This window comes from Bufo gargarizans, chromosome 2, assembly GCF_014858855.1.
Source record: "Bufo gargarizans isolate SCDJY-AF-19 chromosome 2, ASM1485885v1, whole genome shotgun sequence".
In the NCBI taxonomy this organism is placed as follows: domain Eukaryota; kingdom Metazoa; phylum Chordata; class Amphibia; order Anura; family Bufonidae; genus Bufo; species Bufo gargarizans.
The window spans coordinates 42,746,230-42,765,459 of NC_058081.1; the positions used below are offsets into that span (position 1 = coordinate 42,746,230).

The 19,230-nt window shown below is 45.0% G+C and overlaps 1 protein-coding gene across 1 annotated transcript in view; it reads left to right on the forward strand.

Moving 5' to 3' along the window:
- Positions 1-5,966: 5,966 nt before the first annotated feature.
- The window catches only part of TSPAN16 (tetraspanin 16), a 35,572-nt gene continuing 22,308 nt past the window's right edge, over positions 5,967-19,230 (forward strand). Inside the window, exons 1-3 of the mRNA XM_044278844.1 lie at positions 5,967-6,135; positions 14,222-14,286; positions 18,962-19,168. Coding sequence (XP_044134779.1) covers positions 14,230-14,286; positions 18,962-19,168 — 264 coding nt within the window. The 5' untranslated portion in view covers positions 5,967-6,135; positions 14,222-14,229. The remainder of the gene's footprint in view (positions 6,136-14,221; positions 14,287-18,961; positions 19,169-19,230) is intronic.

The following is a 19,230-nucleotide window of genomic DNA, read 5'->3' on the forward strand; positions in this document are numbered from 1 at the left end:
CTCCTGGCTCCATTAATTTCAATGGGTTCCGTCTGAACATGAAAACAGCCAAAAAGGAGACACGTCCTACTTTTTGACAGATACTATTCAGTGGCTGTTAAAAAAATGGCCATGTGAATAAGACCATAGACTTTCATTAGTGCTAAAATGGCCGTGACTTTACCGCCTCCCGACCGCTGTACGCACGGATGCGTCCGGGAGGCGGTTGATTTATTCCTCCTGGACGCATCCGTGCGTCATATCGCGAGAGGCGAGATTTCCTGTGAATGCGCGCACACAGGCGCGTGCGTTCACAGGATCGGAAGGTAAGAGACAGGCTCTCCAGCCTGCCAGCGGCGATCGTTCGCTGGCAGGCTGGAGATGTGATTTTTTTTAACCCCTAACAGGTATATTAGACGCTGTTTTGATAACAGCGTCTATTATACCTGCTACCTGGTCCTCTGGTGGTCCCTTTTGCTTGGATCGACCACCAGAGGACATAGGTAGCTCAGTAATAAGTAGCACCAAACACCACTACACTACACCCCCCCTGTCACTTATTAACCCCTTATGAACCCCTGATCACCCATGATCACCCCATATAGACTCCCTGATCACCCCCTGTCATTGATCACCCCCCTGTCATTGATCACCCCCCTGTCAGGCTCCATTCAGACGTCCGTATGATTTTTACGGATCCATGGATACATGGATCGGATCCGCAAAACACATAAGGATGTCTGAATGGAGCCTTACAGGGGGGTGATCAATGACAGGCGGGTGATCACCCATATACACTCCCTGATCACCCCCTGTCATTGATCACCCCCCTGTCATTGATCACCCCCCCTGTAAAGCTCCATTTAGACGTCTGTATGATTTTTACGGCTCCACGGATACATGGATCGGATCCGCAAAACACATACGGACGTCTGAATGGAGCCTTACAGGGGGGTGATCAATGACAGGGGGGTGATCACCCATATAGACTCCCTGATCACCCCCCTGTCATTGATCACCCCCCTGTCATTGATCACCCCCCTGTAAGGCTCCATTCAGACGTCTGTATGATTTTTACGGCTCCACGGATACATGGATCGGATCCGCAAAACACATACGGACGTCTGAATGGAGCCTTACAGGGGGGTGATCAATGACAGTGGGGTGATCACCCATATAGACTCCCTGATCACCCCCCTGTCATTGATCACTCCCCTGTAAGGCTCCATTCAGACATTATTTTGGCCCAAGTTAGCGGAAATTATTATTTTTTTTTTCTTACAAAGTCTCATATTCCACTAACTTGTGTCAAAAAATAAAATCTCACATGAACTCACCATACCCCTCACGGAATCCAAATGCGTAACATTTTTTAGACATTTATATTCCAGGCTTCTTCTCACGCTTTAGGGCCCCTAAAATGCCTGGGCAGTATAAATACCCCACATGTGACCCCATTTCGGAAAGAAGACACCCCAAGGTATTCCGTGAGGGGCATATTGAGTCCATGAAAGATTTACATTTTTGTCCCAAGTTAGCGGAAAGGGAGACTTTGTGAGAAAAAACAAAAAAAAAAATAATTTCCGCTAACTTGTGCCCAAATTTTTTTTTTCTATGAACTCACCATGCCCTTCATTGAATACCTTGGGGTGTCTTCTTTCCAAAATGGGGTCACATGTGGGGTATTTATACTGCCCTGGCTTTTTAGGGGCCCTAAAGCGTGAGAAGAAGTCTGGGATCCAAATGTCTAAAAATGCCCTCCTAAAAGGAATTTGGGCCGCTTTGTGCATCTAGGCTGCAAAAAAGTGTCACACAAGTGGTATCGCCGTACTCAGGAGAAGTTGGGGAATGTGTTTTGGGGTGTCATTTTACATATACCCATGCTGGGTGAGATAAATATCTTGGTCAAGTGCCAACTTTGTATAAAAAAATGGGAAAAGTTGTCTTTTGCCAAGATATTTCTCTCACCCAACATGGGTATATGTAAAATGACACCCCAAAACACATTCCCCAACTTCTCCTGAGTACGGCGATACCACATGTGTGACACTTTTTTGCCGCCTAGGTGGGCAAAGGGGCACACATTCCAAAGAGCACCTTTAGGATTTCACAGGTCATTTTTTACACATTTTGATTTCAAACTACTTACCACACATTAGGGCCCCTAGAATGCCAGGGCAGTATAACTACCCCACAAGTGACCCCATTTTAGAAATAAGACACCCCAAGGTATTCCGTGAGGGGCATGGCGAGTTCCTAGAATTTAAAATTTTTTGTCACAAGTTAGCGGAAAATGATGATTTTTTTTATTTTATTTTTCTTACAAAGTCTCATATTCCACTAACTTGTGACAAAAAATAAAAAATTATAGGAACTCGCCATGCCCCTCACGGAATACCTTGGGGTGTCTTCTTTCCAAAATGGGGTCACTTGTGGGGTAGTTATACTGCCCTGGCATTCTAGGGGCCCTAATGTATGCGAAGTAGTTTGCAATCAAAATGTGTAAAAAAATGGCCTGTGAAATCCGAAAGGTGCTCTTTGGAATGCGTGCCCCTTTGCCCACCTTGGCTGCAAAAAAGTGTCACACATGTGGTATCGCCGTACTCAGGAGAAGTTGGGGAATGTGTTTTGGGGTGTAATTTTACATATACCCATGCTGGGTGAGATAAATATCTTGGTCAAATGCCAACTTTGTATAAAAAAATGGGAAATGTTGTCTTTTGCCAAGATATTTCTCTCACCCAGCATGGGTATATGTAAAATGACACCCCAAAACACATTCCCCAACTTCTCCTGAGTACGGCGATACCAGATGTGTGACAATTTTTTTGCAGTCTAGGTGGGCAAAGGGGCACACATTCCAAAGAGCACCTTTCGGATTTCACCGGTCATTTTTTACAGATTTTGATTTCAAACTTCTTCTCACGCATCTGGGCCCCTAAAATGCCAGGGCAGTATAACTACCCCACAAGTGACCCCATTTTGGAAAGAAGACACCCGAGGTATTTTGTGATGGGCATAGTGAGTTCATGGAAGCTTTTATTTTTTGTCACAAGTTAGTGGAATATGAGACTTTGTAAGAAAAAAAAATAAAAAAAAATCATCATTTTCCGCTAACTTGTGACAAAAAATTAAAAGTTCTATGAACTCACTATGCCCATCAGCGAATACCTTAGGGTGTCTACTTTCCGAAATGGGGTCATTTGTGGGGTATTTGTACTGTCTGGGCATTGTAGAACCTCAGGAAACATGACAGGTGCTCAGAAAGTCAGAGCTGCTTCAAAAAGCGGAAATTCAAATTTTTGTACCATAGTTTGTAAACGCTATAACTTTTACCCAAACCATAATTTTTTTTGCCCAAACATTTTTTTTTTTATCAAAGACATGTAGAACAATAAATTTAGCGAAAAATTTATATATGGATGTCGTTTTTTTGCAAAATTTTAAGACTGAAAGTGAAAAATGTCATTTTTTTGCAAAAAAATCGTTAAATTTCGATTAATAACAAAAAAAGTAAAAATGTCAGCAGCAATAAAATACCACCAAATGAAAGCTCTATTAGTGAGAAGAAAAGGAGGTAAAATTCTTTTGGGTGGTAAGTTGCATGACCGAGCAATAAACGGTGAAAGTAGTGTAGTGCAGAAGTGTAAAATGTGGCCTGGTCATTAAGGGTGTTTCAGCTAGGCGGGTTGAAGTGGTTAAACTCCCGCCACACAGCGATTTTAACTGTCGTGTGTGTGTAGCCTATGGATGGAAATTTGGCTTGGTTATTTTCCCTTGGCGTGTCCCAAGGCTTGTTAGAAGGTTGGATTGTTGTGACACACAGGGAGCCACTTCCACAAGGTGGCACTAGAGAGATGGTTCTCTTCCTTGGGAGATACCTCTTTGCATATTGTTTTCCCATGGAGCAAGTGTCCACTCAGGTCTGGTCTCTTTAAGAAGATTCAGCACCCTGCCTAAGTGGCCTCCAGCTTGAAGATAAGGAAATATGTACAAGGTGGGGGAAGTTGGCAGGTGGACAAAAGTATGACAGCTCCTTGATGGAGCAGTGGTTGAAAGATTGGCATTCACGGATGACCACAGGCCTCTGGGTCAGAATCATAAGCCAGGATGTTTGAAAGCCCGATGTGAAGAAGTGCTCCAGTAGTGGGGAGCCTGGGGTACCTAAACTGACTGAGGGGATGAGCCCACTGAATGATGGCATATTTTGAGCACACTCACCTCTCTTTGCCCATCCCCCCGTAATAGCACAACATTAGAGATTTTTATAATTCTGGCCGAATGTCCGGGCCCCAATGGCACACATTCACTTATTTTTGTGTTTGACTGTGTGTTACCTTTAAATCCAGTAAAATATTGGAAACCTGTTTCTTGGTTTTACGTATACAATAATATGAGTATGCAATCTAGAAAATGATCTGCCAGAGAAACACATCAGCAGCACAGTTCCTTCTGTGCTGACTTGTTACAATGTATCTAGAGAACAGTCTGTTCAGCTGGCTGATAGTCTAGCCTGGATACAATTGTAGAAAAAGCTCAGCTGTTCGAAGCATTAGGCCTGTACAGATGTTTCCATTCGCTGGCAGAAAGCAGTGATCTTTGAAAGCAAGTTATGGTGTTTGAACACAATGGGGAGAAAACTGGCTTAGTCTACTTTCACATCTGCGTTTTGGCAGAGGGCCTCAAAACCAGGCCAAAACGGTTCAGTTTGGGGCCAATGCATTCTGAATGGAGTATGCTCTGTTCAGGTTGCCTTCCATTCCGTCAGCATTTAGTTTTGTGCCCAGACACAAATGTCCGGTCATCAAAACGGAACAAATCGGATCCGTTACTAAAAACAATGTGAGTCAATGGTGACAGATCCGGTTTTCCGTCACCCATTGACTTAGGCCTCATGCACACGGCCCACGCAAACGGCCAGTCTGCAATACAAGGCCGCCGGCCATGTGCACCACGCAGTGCTTCCGTGGTGTTTCTTTTCATTGTTCCGCACCTCAAATAAATATGACATGTCATATTTTTTTGCGGTGCGGACAGACCACGGACCCATTCAAGCTGCACGGATGTTGCCCGTGCATTGGAGACCGCAATTGCGGTCCCCAATGCACGGAACGGCCGCGTGCATGCGGCCTTACAATGTATTTAGTAACGGATCCAGTTAGTTCCCTTTAGATTTAACACAACCGCATCCTAACAGAACAGATGTGTAAATCAAAACTGAACCGTTTTGGTCCAGTTTTGACGTCCTCTGCCGGATCTCAAAACCGGGAAAAAAATGCAGATGTGAAAGTAGCCTTAGTTGCCCATAGCAACCAATCAGATTGATCCTTATTTTCCTAAGGAGCGTTGAAAAATATAAGGTGGAATCTGATTGGTTGCTATGGCACTGCAACCAGTTTTGATAATCTATTAGAAAGTTTATTTACAGAAAAAATACATTTTTTCACACCCCTTTGAAGGGTTTGTGTCACTTCAGCAAATAGCATTTATCATGTAGGGGAAGTAAATGCAAGCCCCCTACTAATGCATTGTGATTGTCCACATTGCCTCCTTTGCTGGCTCGATTCATTTTTCCAGCACATTATACACTGCTTGTTTCCATGGTTATGACCACCTTGCAATCCAGCATCGGTGGTCGTGTTTGCACACTATAGGAAAAAGCACCAGCCTATGCACCCCCCCCCCCCCCCACGGTCCTGGCCACTAGAAAGGCCGGTGCTTTTTCCTGTAGTGTGCAAGCATGACCACCACTTATGAATTGCAACGTGGTTGTAACCATGGTTACAAGCAGTGCATAATGTGATGGAAAAATGAATCAAGACAACAGAGGAGGCAATATGGACAATCACAATACAGTAGTAACTTGTATTAACTTTCTCTACATGATAAATGTCACTAGCTGAAGTGAGACAACCCCTTTAAGTCACCCGCCCATGGCATCAGCGCCCCTCTCCTGTAGGGTCATGCTTCTGTGGGCAGAGACTGCCAGGAACATACTGTTTGGAGCTGATCTCGCACAGCGTCCCTCCCCACAGGCAGCTCCCAGGTGAGCAGCTCAGGTGTTCAGCCATCGGCAGTCTCCGAGAGGAATCAGAGCAAGTCACAGCCACCTGAGAGGTGCCAGCAACAAACACGTCTCGAGGAATATCACATCAGGTAAGTGCCCCCTCAACTCACAAATCCACACTGTCTGCCATTATTGCTGGGTCAGGCCATGCCACCCCACCATTCTGACACGTTTTGTCCACTACCCCCTCCAAGGGTGGTTTTACCTTCTGTTACTTATGTGCTACTATTAGTAAGTAGCCCATTAAAAAAGGAGCTAGATCTAGCCTGAGTGGGGCCCCCTTTTTTATGGGTCCTTGCATGGGATGCCCCTATGGTGTATGCACCCCTATGTATATCATTAAGGGCCCTCAAGGATTACACCAATGGCGGCAGCGGGGCATCAGTTTTTTTATGAGACCAATATAAGACGGATCGCTCAGTTGTGGCGTATAAAAGGGTGATATACACGGCTGTTTATGAAGATATTCCGCACTATGCATGGAATGAAGTGGGGGGCTGTATAATAAGTGTGTGTGTGTGGGGGGCTGTATAATAAGTGTGTGTGTGTGGGGGGCTGTATAATAAGTGTGTGTGTGTGTGGGGGGCTGTATAATAAGTGTGTGTGGGGGGGGCTTTATAATAAGTGTGTGTGGGGGGGGGCTGTATAATAAGTGTGTGTGGGGGGGGCTGTATAATAAGTGTGTGTGGGGCTGTATAATAAGTGTGTGTGTGGGGGGGGCTGTATAATAAGTGTGTGTGGGGGGGGGGGCTGTATAATAAGTGTGTTTGGGGCTGTATAATAAGTGTGTGTGTGTGGGGGGCTGTATAATAAGTGTGTGTGGGGCTGTATAATAAGTGTGTGTGTGTGGGGGGGCTGTATAATAAGTGTGTGTGTGGGGGCTGTATAATAAGTGTGTGTGGGGCTGTATAATAAGTGTGTGTGTTGGGGGGGCTGTATAATAAGTGTGTGTGTTGGGGGGGCTGTATAATAAGTGTGTGTGTGGGGGGCTGTATAATAAGTGTGTGTGTGTGTGGGGGGCTGTATAATAAGTGTGTGTGTGTGTGGGGGGCTGTATAATAAGTGTGTGTGTGTGGGGGGCTGTATAATAAGTGTGTGTGTGTGGGGGGCTGTATAATAAGTGTGTGTGGGGGGGGGGCTGTATAATAAGTGTGTGGGGGGGGGCTGTATAATAAGTGTGTGTGTGGGGCTGTATAATAAGTGTGTGTGTGGGGCTGTATAATAAGTGTGTGTGTGGGGGGGGGGGGGCTGTATAATAAGTGTGTGTGTGTGGGGGGGCTGTATAATAAGTGTGTGTGTGTGGGGGGGCTGTATAATAAGTGTGTGTGTGTGGGGGGGCTGTATAATAAGTGTGTGTGTGGGGGCTGTATAATAAGTGTGTGTGTGTGGGGGGCTGTATAATAAGTGTGTGTGTGGGGGGCTGTATAATAAGTGTGTGTGTGTGTGTGGGGGGCTGTATAACAAGTGTGTGTGTGGGGGGCTGTATAATAAGTGTGTGTGTGGGGGGCTGTATAATAAGTGTGTGTGTGGGGGGTATAAAATAAATGGAGTGAAATGAGTGCAGGTAGGTGGGGAATGCATGTTATAAACAGGGTGAAATGCGTGTGGATGATTAGAGAGCGGTGGGATAAAAAAATAATAATAAAAATTTGAGTGAAATGCGTTGGTCCTCTTACTCCCGTGTGCCCTAAGTGTCTGATCTCCCGGTCACCTATCTTCTTGTAAGATATGGGGATGGGACTGAACCTTGTGAGAATAGAATCCATGAAAAGAGATACAAGGAAGATAGAACGATCCAGGGAAGTATTTACACAAAAACTGGAAAATCAAGAAACGCGTTTCAGTGTCACACATCCGCTTCATATATTAATACACTGTTCTCCTCATATAAGAGCAGGGGCAAAACCCACAGCTCTCTGTTAGGCTACATGCACACGAACGCTGTTTCTTTCCGTGTCCGTTCCATATTTTTTTTTTTTGCGGATAGGATGCGGACCCATTCATTTCAATGGGTCCGCAAAAAATGCCGTGTGCTGTCCGCATCAGTATGTCCGTAGCACCGCAAAAAAAATAGAACATGTCCTATTCTTGTCTGTTTTAGGCTTTGTTACAATGGATCCGCCCCAAAAAAACGGATGGCATACGGATGTCATCAGTTTTTTTTTTTTTTTTGCGGATCCGCAATTTGAGGACCGCAAAACACATACGGTCGTGTGCATGTAGCCTTACTGCTAGAAAAGTCACAATTCGAGTCTGCTCAGTTGTGGTTCCTCCATTTTGCATATTTATCTGGAAATTTGCCTTTTAGAAAAGTATCAGCAACAAATATTTTCATACTCTTCATCTTTTACCCAAAGTAGAATATTTACATGGCTGCTTGTTATAGTGCGGTGGAGCGTGGTGACCCGGGCACCGTCTGGTGGTCACATATTTACCCGGCTCTTCTGTCGGTTACATATTCACAGTCTGTGCCGTCAATGATTTAGCGGCGCCTGTGTATCATAAACTGCATGTTACCAAATAAATGACTTCGGCCGGTGTCACCCGAAAACTGTTTGCACAGGGAATGGCAGAACTAAAACCCCCTATGGTGCCCCCATAGCAGTTACAATGTCCTGGAGCTAGCCATGGTAACCTAATAATGGCTACATACTTGCCCCCCGCCAGTCACAAAGCTACTAGCACCAGCTCCCTGTATGTCACAGTAACAGCCGCAGTTTCCCTAATAACAGGAATAGTGTCCATAGTAACAGGAATAGTGTCCATAGTAACAGGCACAGTCTCCTCAGTAACAGGAATAGTGTCCTTAGTAACAGGCACACTGTCCATAGTAACAGGCACAGTGTCCTTAGTAACAGGCACAGTGTCCTTAGTAACAGGCACAGTGTCCATAGAAACAGGCACAGTGTCCATAGTGACAGGCACAGTGTCCATAGTGACAGGCACAGTGTTTATAGTAACAGGCATAGTGTCCATAGTAACAGGCATAGTGTCCATAGTAACAGGCACAGTGTCCATAGTAACAGGCACAGTGTCCATAGTAACAGGCACAGTGTTCATATAACAGGCACAGTGTCCATAGTAACAGGAACAGTGGGGAAGATTTATCAAACTGGTTTAAAGAAGAACTGTCTTAGTTGCCCATAGCAACCAATCAGATTCCACCTTTCTTTTTCCAAAGGAGCTGTAAAAAATGAAAGGCAGAATCTGATTGGTTGTTATGGGCAACTAAGCCAGTTCTACTTAACACCAATTTGATAAATCTCCTCCAGGGTCCTTAGTAACAGGCACAGTGTCCATAGTAGCAGGCGCAGTGTCCATAGTAAAATGCACAGTGTCCTTAGCAACAGGAACAGTGTACATAGTAACAAGCACAATGTCCTTGGTAACAGGAACAGTGTCCTTAGTAACAGGAACAGTGTCCATTGTAACAGGAACAGAGTCCCTAGTAAAAGGCACAGTGCCCTCACTAATAACCACAGTGCCCTCAGTAGTGACCACACTGCCCTCAGTAATGACCACACTGCCCTCAGTAATGACCACACTGCCCTCAGTAATGACCACACTGCCCTGAGTAATGACCACACTGCCCTGAGTAATGACCACACTGCCCTGAGTAATGACCACACTGCCCTGAGTAATGGCCACAGTGCCCTCAGTAATGATTACAGTGTCCTCACAGATAACCACAACACCCTCATTAATAACCAAAGTGTCCTCAGTAATAACCACAGTGCTCTCAATGATAAGCACACTGCCCTCACTAATAACCTACGTACCCTCACTAATAACCTACGTGCCCTCACTAATAACCTACATGCCCTCAGTAATAACCACAGTGCCCTCAGTAATAAACACAGTGTCCTCAGTAATAACCACAATGCTCTCAGTATTAACCACACTGTCCTCAGTAATAACCACAGTGCCCTCACCAATATCCACAGTGCCCTCACCAATATCCACAGTGCCCTCACTAATAACCACTGTGTCCTCACTAATAAGCACAGTGTCATCTGTAATAACCACACTGCCCTTAGTGATAGGCCTCTGCACCGCAAAAAAATAGAACATGTTAAAAAAATTTACGGTGCGGACAGATCACGGACCCATTCAAGTTGATGTTGACCGTGCATTGGGGACTGCAAATTGCACGGAATGGCCGCACAACGCCGTGTGCATGAGGCCATAACCATAGTGCCCTCAGTAATAACTACAGTGCCCTCACTAATACCCACAACACAGAAGAAACACAAATACACTGTCACAACCATGTTATGGCCGTGACTCCTTGGGAGCCGCATACAGTTGCCCGCGGTTTGGGTTGTTGTGTCAACCGCAGCTGGAGGCATAATGTAGTTAGCCTCAAGTGCGGTTGCCGCGAACAACAGCTATGTGTGCGGTTCCCTTGGAGTTGTGTGCGTGTTTGTAGCACTTTTGGTATGTCTGTGTGCACTTTGTTTATGTGTGGTGTGCACTTGCATCTTCCTTCACTGTGGCTGTCCGTGGCAGCATTTGGTTGTTGGTGTACATGTGGTGGCAGTGTCCCGGCCTTCGGGCTGACTCCCAGGACACGGTTGCCACCCATGTCGTTGCCTGCGGCAACAGCCACAGTGTGTTTGTTGTTTTGACACTTTCCCTTCACTGTGGCTGCCCGTGGCAACGTTTGGTATGATGTACATGTGGTGGCAGTGTCCCGGCCTTCGGGCTGACTCCCAGGACGGCTGCCACCCATGTCGTTGCCTGCGGCATCAGCCACAGTGTGATCTTAGTTTGGTCACTTCCCCTTTCAGTGGTGTTTTTCCCTTCCCTGGTGTTGGAAGGGTTAACTCCCTTCCCAGTGTGTGTGTGAGTCACTGGGTGTGTCTGACCGTTGGGTGTGGCCTCTTAGGCCTATATAGCCTCTGTGTTTGGTATGGCTCAGTGGGTTGCTTCAGCCATGCTTGCTGGAGCAGCCTCCTGTGACCTCCATCTGCCAGGTGGGGGCCATCCTTGTGGTCATAGAACTAACTGTGTCTCTTAAATTTATGGACGGTGATTTGAAGGTGTTTGTGTGTCATGTCTATTTGTTGCAGTGTATGGTTTCCTGGTGTCCTGTGTGGTGTGTGTGCTCTGTCATTTGTGTTGGTGGACAGTAGCACTGATACCTGGGTCCCAGGCTCTGTGTCTGTGGCAGGTAAGTGTTAGTACTTACCTGCCATTGCCTTATTACTGTTCTTGTTTCCTTGTCTTTATAGTTTTGCCATCTTAGACTCCTATTGCTCCATGTCCAGGAGAAACAGGTAGTCTACCCAGCTCCTAGCTTAGGGACCTGCGGAGGGCTAGTAGGGACCCGAGGTTCCAGAGCATGAGCCCTCCTACCTTCAAGGTCAGCTCATGTCGCTAGGAGTTAGGGTCAGGCTAGGGAAGCAATAGGAGGTGACCAGCTCCCTAGTTCTGTGGTTTTGGCCAAGTCGTGACTCCATCTTCTGTCATCGCACGGCTGAGGGTTTTCCCCATCCTCAGCCGTGACATACACCCATTATCATTTAGGTTCCACTCCTGGTTTTGGCTTACAAACACTGACCAAATACTGACCGTGTGTGAATGAGGCCTAACAACCAGAGTGCTCAAGTTATAGCCAGGATATAACAGCCACAATGGCCCAGTAGCAACCAGTCTGACCCATCATCTATGTCTCCCTCCCTCTGTAAGAAGGCAACAACGCAGATGATTTTCTCTAATGTCACACAAAAGAAAAACTTAGAAGTAACTGTGGCTAACTTGCTCCCCTCGATATCACCCAAGAATTAGGGTTGCCACCCGGCCGGAATCTCGCCGGCAAGGCCGGCATTTTAGTGGCCCTGCCGGTGCCAGTATTTTTTTTCTACTGGCAATATTAATATTGACGGTATTTTCCTATAAGGCCTGTTACAAATGAGCGCTTCCATTGTGGAGCGCTCATTAGTGCAGCCTTTACCTCCCAACACTTGTGTTGATAAAAAAAAAAAAAAGCAGCCATCTCCTCCATTTGATCAAACTGACGCACCGCGGGGAAGACTCGCTGCTGACTGGAGGACGGGACCTGCAAGACGTCATCACGCTGGTGTGCAGGTCCTTCCTGTCAGCAGTGAGCGTTCACCGCAGCGCGAGCAAATTGAGGAGGTGAGTTTTTTTTTTTTGCAGAGAAGGGGGTACTAATGGGGGCATTATTCTTACTGGGGGCACTAATGCAAGTTTTATTATTACTGGGGCGCACTATTGGGGGCATTCTTCTTACTGGTAGGGTGACCACATTTCCTAACTGCCATTCAGGGACACTTACTTTCACAAGTGCATTTTGTCAAACTTATACTTGAGACTGGCAAAAACATATCTGCCTGTGCATTTTTCAGTATTTCTGCACACATTAACTGGCTACTTAGACATCTCTTAAGAAATAGATTTATACCGTATACTGTATATTGTGTGGCACAGTGTAGGCTATATGTGTATAACATAAACATATTCCACATGAAAACTTACAATTACTTGGCTCGGCCCTTGGGGATCTCGGACACCACTTCCACACTTTGGCCGGGGGCTCGGCGGAGCTGATGTTGTGTTTTATCCTAGTGAGAAAGATTTTATAATAAGGATTAAGGGGCAGAGGGATAGCAGAGCAGGGAGAGGCTGGTGCTGCTACTGGGGGGTCATACCATGGGGGAGTAATAAAGCCCACCATAATGCCCGCCAGTAGAAATAATTCTCCTTATAATGTGCAAAACATACCCCCTTGTAATGCCCCCAGTTGAGCTAATGTTCCCATAATGTGCCAATATAAAATACCCCTTCCTAGTGCCCCCGTAGATGACCCCATAGTGCTCCTCTACCCCCTTCCCCATAGTACCCACCATAATGTGTCCCATTAAAAAATTACCCTATACTGAGCCCCCCATATAAAATACCCCTTCTTTTTAGCCTCAGTAGATGCCCCTATAGTGCCACCCAATAATGTGCCAGTAAGATGTGCCCCCATAGATGCCCCCTAATCATGTGCCAGTAAGATTTGCCCCAATCATGTGCCAGTAATAAGAGCCCCCCACCATCATGTGCCAGTAGCCAGCGTGCCCCCCATCATGTGCCAGTCGCCCCCATATGTGCCAGTAGCCCCCATCAAGTGCCAGTAGCCCCCCTATCAAGTGCCAGTAGCTCCCCTATCAAGTGCCAGTAGCTCCCCTATCAAGTGCCAGTAGCCCCCCTTATGTGCCAGTAGCCCCCCTTATGTGCCAGTAGCCCCCCTTATGTGCCAGCAGCCCCCCTTATGTGCCACTAGTTTCCCTTATGTGCCAGTAGCCCCCTATCATGTGCCAGTATTGTAATTTGTACATATATATATATAAAAAAAAAAAAATTATACTTACCTCCTCCAGGATGCGATGCAGGCCTCTTCCGGCCTGTGTCCCTCGCTGGGTCAGGCGGCGTGATGACGTCATTGCGCCGCCTGCACCGGCCTTTGATAGGCTGCCAGCACTAGGCCGGCAGCCTATCAGGGGAACAGGGAGGGGACACACCTCTCCCTCCCCTGCCGGCTGCCGCAGCACAGACATTTGTATCGCTGATACAGATGACTATAGAGATGAGTGAGCGCTTACACAATGGACAGCACCCCAGGTTATTCCGGGACACTGCATTGTCCCGGAATGAGGGTGACTGGGACCCGGGACAGACTCTCCAAGTGCGGGACTGTACCGGGCGATCTGGGACACGTGGTCACCCTACTTACTGGGGGCACTAATGGGGGCATTATTCTTACTGGGGGGCACTAATGGGTGCAGTATTAATTCTGGGGGTGCTAATGGGGGTATCAATATTATTGGGGGGCACTAATGGGGGTATTATTATTACTAGGGGCCTTAAAGGGGCAATATTAATTCTAGGGGGCGCTAATGGGGGCATTATTAATTCTGGACTGGACTAATGAAGGCATTAATATTACTGGGGGGCTTTAATGGAGGCATTAATATTATTGGGATCCATAATATGACACCCTGCATTAAACCACACCCACAACCCCCCCTTTGGAGTGTGGCTTAACTTGGACAATATTTTTTGTTGGGATAGGTGGCAACCCTACCAACAATGCAGGAAGCTGAGATATGAGGCACTAACAGGCAATAATTACTTAATTTTCATCTTATTTTTTTTTTTTACTTTTAGATTTCACAATGAGCTGCTTTTCATTCCTAAAAACCATGATGTTCATATTCAACGCCATTATCTTCGTAAGTGTCCTATAACTGAATAAGCAAATGGGTAATTTCTGTGCAATATCTGTTGCTATCTGGAAACAATCAACAATCAGGCGGCTGCTGCTGACAGATCTTATTATAACTCTCAGCTTTATTTTTATTCTAATTATAGAAAGTGTATTTACGGTACCTAGAAAATCTGATTTTAGAGCATGTAGATGTCATAGGTGCATGCATGGCAATAGTGCGGGGCTGTTTTGCCATGTTGTTTTAGGATACCATATTTACCCAAAATTGTCAGGTTAAGGGCTCTTTCACACGACAGTTTTTTCCCCCCGTTTATTGCGTATATGGAACTATTCATTTCAATGGTTCCGCAAAAAAACGGAATGTACTCCGTATGCATTCTGTTTCCGTATTTCTGTTTATCTGTTCCGTTGAAAGATAGAACATGTCCTAAAATTGCCTGCAAATCAAGTTCCGTGGCCGTTTTTGAGGAACCATTTATTGAAAATGTTATGCCCAGCCCAATTTTTTCTATGTAATTACTGTATACTGTATATGCCATATGGAAAAACGGAACGAAAAAAAGGAACGGAAACAAAAAACGGAACAACAGATCTGTTAAAAAACGGACCGCAAAACACTGAAAGAGCCACACGGCCGTGTGAAAGAGGCCTAACTCTTTCAAAGAGGCGGAGTTTAAATGTCACAATTTTGGGAGTTTAAATGTTCCTACATATGTAGATGAGGTACTTGCTTGGGGTGCTCGTCTATTAGCTGGAAACCTCTCTGGATGACTCAGTGCACCCATGTCTTATATACAGTGCATCACAACCTTTCACTTTTTTCACATTTTGTTATGTTGCAGTCTTGCACAAAAAAAAAAAAAAAGTTCAAATTTCACCCCCATCATTCTACACTGAATACCCCCTAATGTGAAAGTGACAATTGTGGCGTAAAATGTCTTAATTTATGTAGCATCACCACTGTGGCAAGAAAAGGAGTAAGGGCTATTGGAACGGTTGGGGCTTAGTGTGGCCTGCCAGATTTACTAGAGCAGGGATAGGCAAGCTCCGGCAGTCCAGCTGCTGTGAAACTATAACTCCCAGCATCCATACCTGCTCTGCTCAGAACTCTCATACAAATGAATAGAGTATGCTGGGAATTGCTGAAGGTTGCTAACTCCTGTACTAGAGCTTACTCCAGAAATTGTTGTAAGTAAAAGCTGAGGTCTACACCAACAGACTGCCAGAGATTAGACTAATTCAGTTTAAGAATTGTGGAGGACACTCTGCACTCTTTCAGTGCAGCAGATTTTTTTTTGTCTCCTTCTCCAGATCCGTGCCTCCACACAATCCTATCTCCGAGCTCTACAGGCAGTTCTTTCCTCCTCATGGCTTGGTTTTTGCTCTGATATGCATTGTCAGCCGTGAGACCTTCTATAGACAGTGCTGCATCTTTCCAATTCGTGTCCAACCAACTGAATTTATCACAGGTGACTCTAAATGAGGTGTCACCTGTCATCTCAAAGATAAGAGAAAAGTGAGTCCCCCAGAGCTAAATTTCAAGTGTCATACCAAATGGTCTGAATACTTATGTCCATGAGAAATTTTTGTATTTCATTTTTAAAAATTTGCCAAAATGTATTAAATTCTGTTTCGACTTTCTCATTATGGGGTATCAAGAGCAGATTGATGGGGGAATGTTTGACATAAAAAAATGTCCAAAAAGTGAAAGGGTCTTTAGACTTTCCCAATGCACCGATGACCTGAAACTTCTGGTGCTGGGAACTATTGGTTTTAGCAGCTCTCGGGTGGGTCTGTATTTAGAGGAGAGGTTAGTAAACCCCCTGTAAGGGGTTAATACCCTGATCAGATACTTGTTTACAGAAAGAAGGTCCTCCATCAGGGCACTATAGGTGCTACTACTGTCAAACACTATGTAAATAAGGGTTCTTAACTTACCTCAGACTTCTTCAGGTTCCACCAAATGCATGCAAGGTGATACAAGATGGAGGCAAACACCATAATCCACACAAATGGACTAAATAGAGACATAATAGGAATAACAGATCCGTCAGCAGCAGCTCGTTGATGATCTCCATCATGTCATTTTTACCATCACAATTACTGTATGTGTTGATCAATTTCTCACTATATCTACACTCCTCAACATTGAAATTGCAGCACCATGAAGGACAAGCCATAAGGTTAATATGCTAATCGAGGAAGTAGCCGGTGTCACTAAGATCTGCACATGATCACATTTTCCAGCACCTAGCTCCAATCTGTGGCATGTGAGAGGGGTATAAAAGCCAAATTGAAAAAAATATATATTTTTCTGGCTACATGAAACTTCAAAAATCAGATCATCATGTGGGATGATTGTGAATTGCCTCCTGTTCATCAAAATGCCAGTTATCACCACTTGTCGCAAATTTAGAGGACAGAATCCATGAACTGACAGACCTTGGTTTATCACACCGCAGATAATTTTGCGCCTAGGATGAGATATCAGCACTATTCACCATTGTGTGTCCCGGTGGTGGGGAGAAGAACAAGGAACTGGAATGACAGCAAGAGGTGCAACAGAGGAGAACCTCTGCACGGATGTGTCATCTGATTAGAATAGTGCTTAGTGATCCGTGATCCTCTCTGTGCTGCAAGTGATATCGGTCATCACAGGAGGCAAACAGTGTCTACACAAACCATCAGAAAACATTTACAGAACATTGGGCTACAAGCAATCCAGCACCTCTACTTCCTTGTACCATGTCAACGTATGCTTCGGGTCGTTGTCCTGCTGGAACACTATGTCATCCTTTTCATACCCATAGTTAAATATCCAACGTTTTTGGCTGTGAAACAACCTGATATCATCAGACTTCCTCCAACGAACTTGACACTTCCTTCAATTTCTCAATCCGTTAGCCTCTTTTTCCCTTGTTTGTTCTAGACCCATTTGCACCCATCAGAGCCCAGTCTATTGACTCTAATTTCATCACTCCACATCACCCGTTTCCAATCTTCTACTATCCAATGTTTGTACTTTTTTGCAAGTCGAGTAAACACTTCTGTTGATGATACTTCACCTTTTTTCGGGCCACCATTCCAGACTTGTGTAATGAGCAACGCATGGACATCTGTGATCTCACTATTATGAAGCATACAAGCCGCCTCCACTACCGTGTTTTTCACACCAGAATTGATGATGAACCGACTTGTTGACTCTGATATTTTGCCTGGACATCCACCTCTTGGCTTTGGAGTGGATGGACTTCATTTCGTATTCTTCCAACTGTCATGGCCCTCACATGATGCAGTTCTGCAATATTCTTGGCCGAGATACCACTATTGATGAGCTGGATCATGCAGTTACATGACAAGAATCTGCATAACTAATCTTATGCTAAATAGCTGCAAGTCCAATTTATGTATAGATAGCCAAGATGAATGTCTATTGATTGTCTATAAAATTATTGTAGTCTCACAATCGAAGCTGTAGTGGATGGTGAGATATGGAGCCTGAAGGTCACAAGTTCAAAACATTGTTACCCTTTTGCTCGTCAGTGTATATCTTGTTCATTTGCACTGTATTTGTGAGGCTCTGTGGAAAAGGTTAATGAATAGTGAGAGACTTTTGGGACTTTGAATGAGAAATTGGTAATTTTACGCAGTTCCCATAGGGTTTAAAGAAGAACATGTTTTGGAAGGAAAAATCCAGACTTGTTTACCACCAAAACCAGATAGCCTGACCTTTTGAATGTCTCGTTAACTGGTTAACTGCAGACCCTGACTCTCTAGACTTATTTGCCATTGGGGTGCATCACGCCTTACTATTCTTTCTGGAGAGCAGCAACACGTGGTAGCACCTCGATGGTATCTGGGGGACCCAGCATAGCGTTGGGGCAACCCCAAACCAGGCCACTGCAGGTGTTACATTAATTTGGTTGTGGCACCAGTAGTATGACAATTTTTTTCAAGGTGTGCCAGGAACAATTTTTCAATAGGACAACACCAGATCATATGTATCTCGTGCTACCATGAGCAGCCTATGTGGCCTAAATGTGCTACCATGGCCTGCAGCCTCTCCAGACTTGTCTCCCATCGAGTATATCTGGGATATCATTGGTCAGCAATTGCAAAAGGAGCTGCTAGCAGTGGATCATGATGATCTGCATGTCCAAGTGCATTCAGCGTGGCAGAACATTTCTCAGACAGCCATTAATAACCTCATTGATAGCATGCCAAGGCGTGTAAGTGTATTTCTGTGTGTGACAGTCATACTTGAGAATGAATAAATCAAGATGTTTTGAATATTTTGTTTCCGTTTTTTAATAATTTCCATATCATTAGCATATCTATCGATCCAGTGATTTCTTCCTTGTTGGTGCTACAATTTCAGTGTTGAGGAATATATATTGATCTGCACCGCAGGTCAATTAACAGTGTTATTTTCTTAAAACCCCATACACTTTTCAGGTATCATAAAAAGCATTGGTTTTGACCACATAAACCTGCGGCCGCAAATCTTTAGTGTATCTGTCCTTTGTGGATGTTGGATGGGGTTGTATAGTAAAACTCTACCAGCCTGCAACAATCACTAGGAGGTTTCTGCATGAGATTTATACATTAAACTCAATGGCAACATCACCAAATATTAAATGATTCCCTATGGCTGTATGTATTTTGTTTTTCCTCTGCAGCTTGGGGGAGCAGCTGTGCTGGGAATAGGAATATGGGTGAAGGTGGATGGAGGATCTTTCCTAAAAATCCTTGGCTCAGCAGCACCACAGCTCATGCAAGTGGTAAATGTGGGTTATCTGTGTATGGCTGTTGGAGGTTTCCTAATACTTATGGGGTTTCTTGGCTGCTGTGGAGCTGTGAAAGAAAGCAGGTGCATGCTAATGATAGTAAGTACAAGATTATCTCCCTATATATCCTGATATTCCCCCATAAAACCTCTCCTATATCT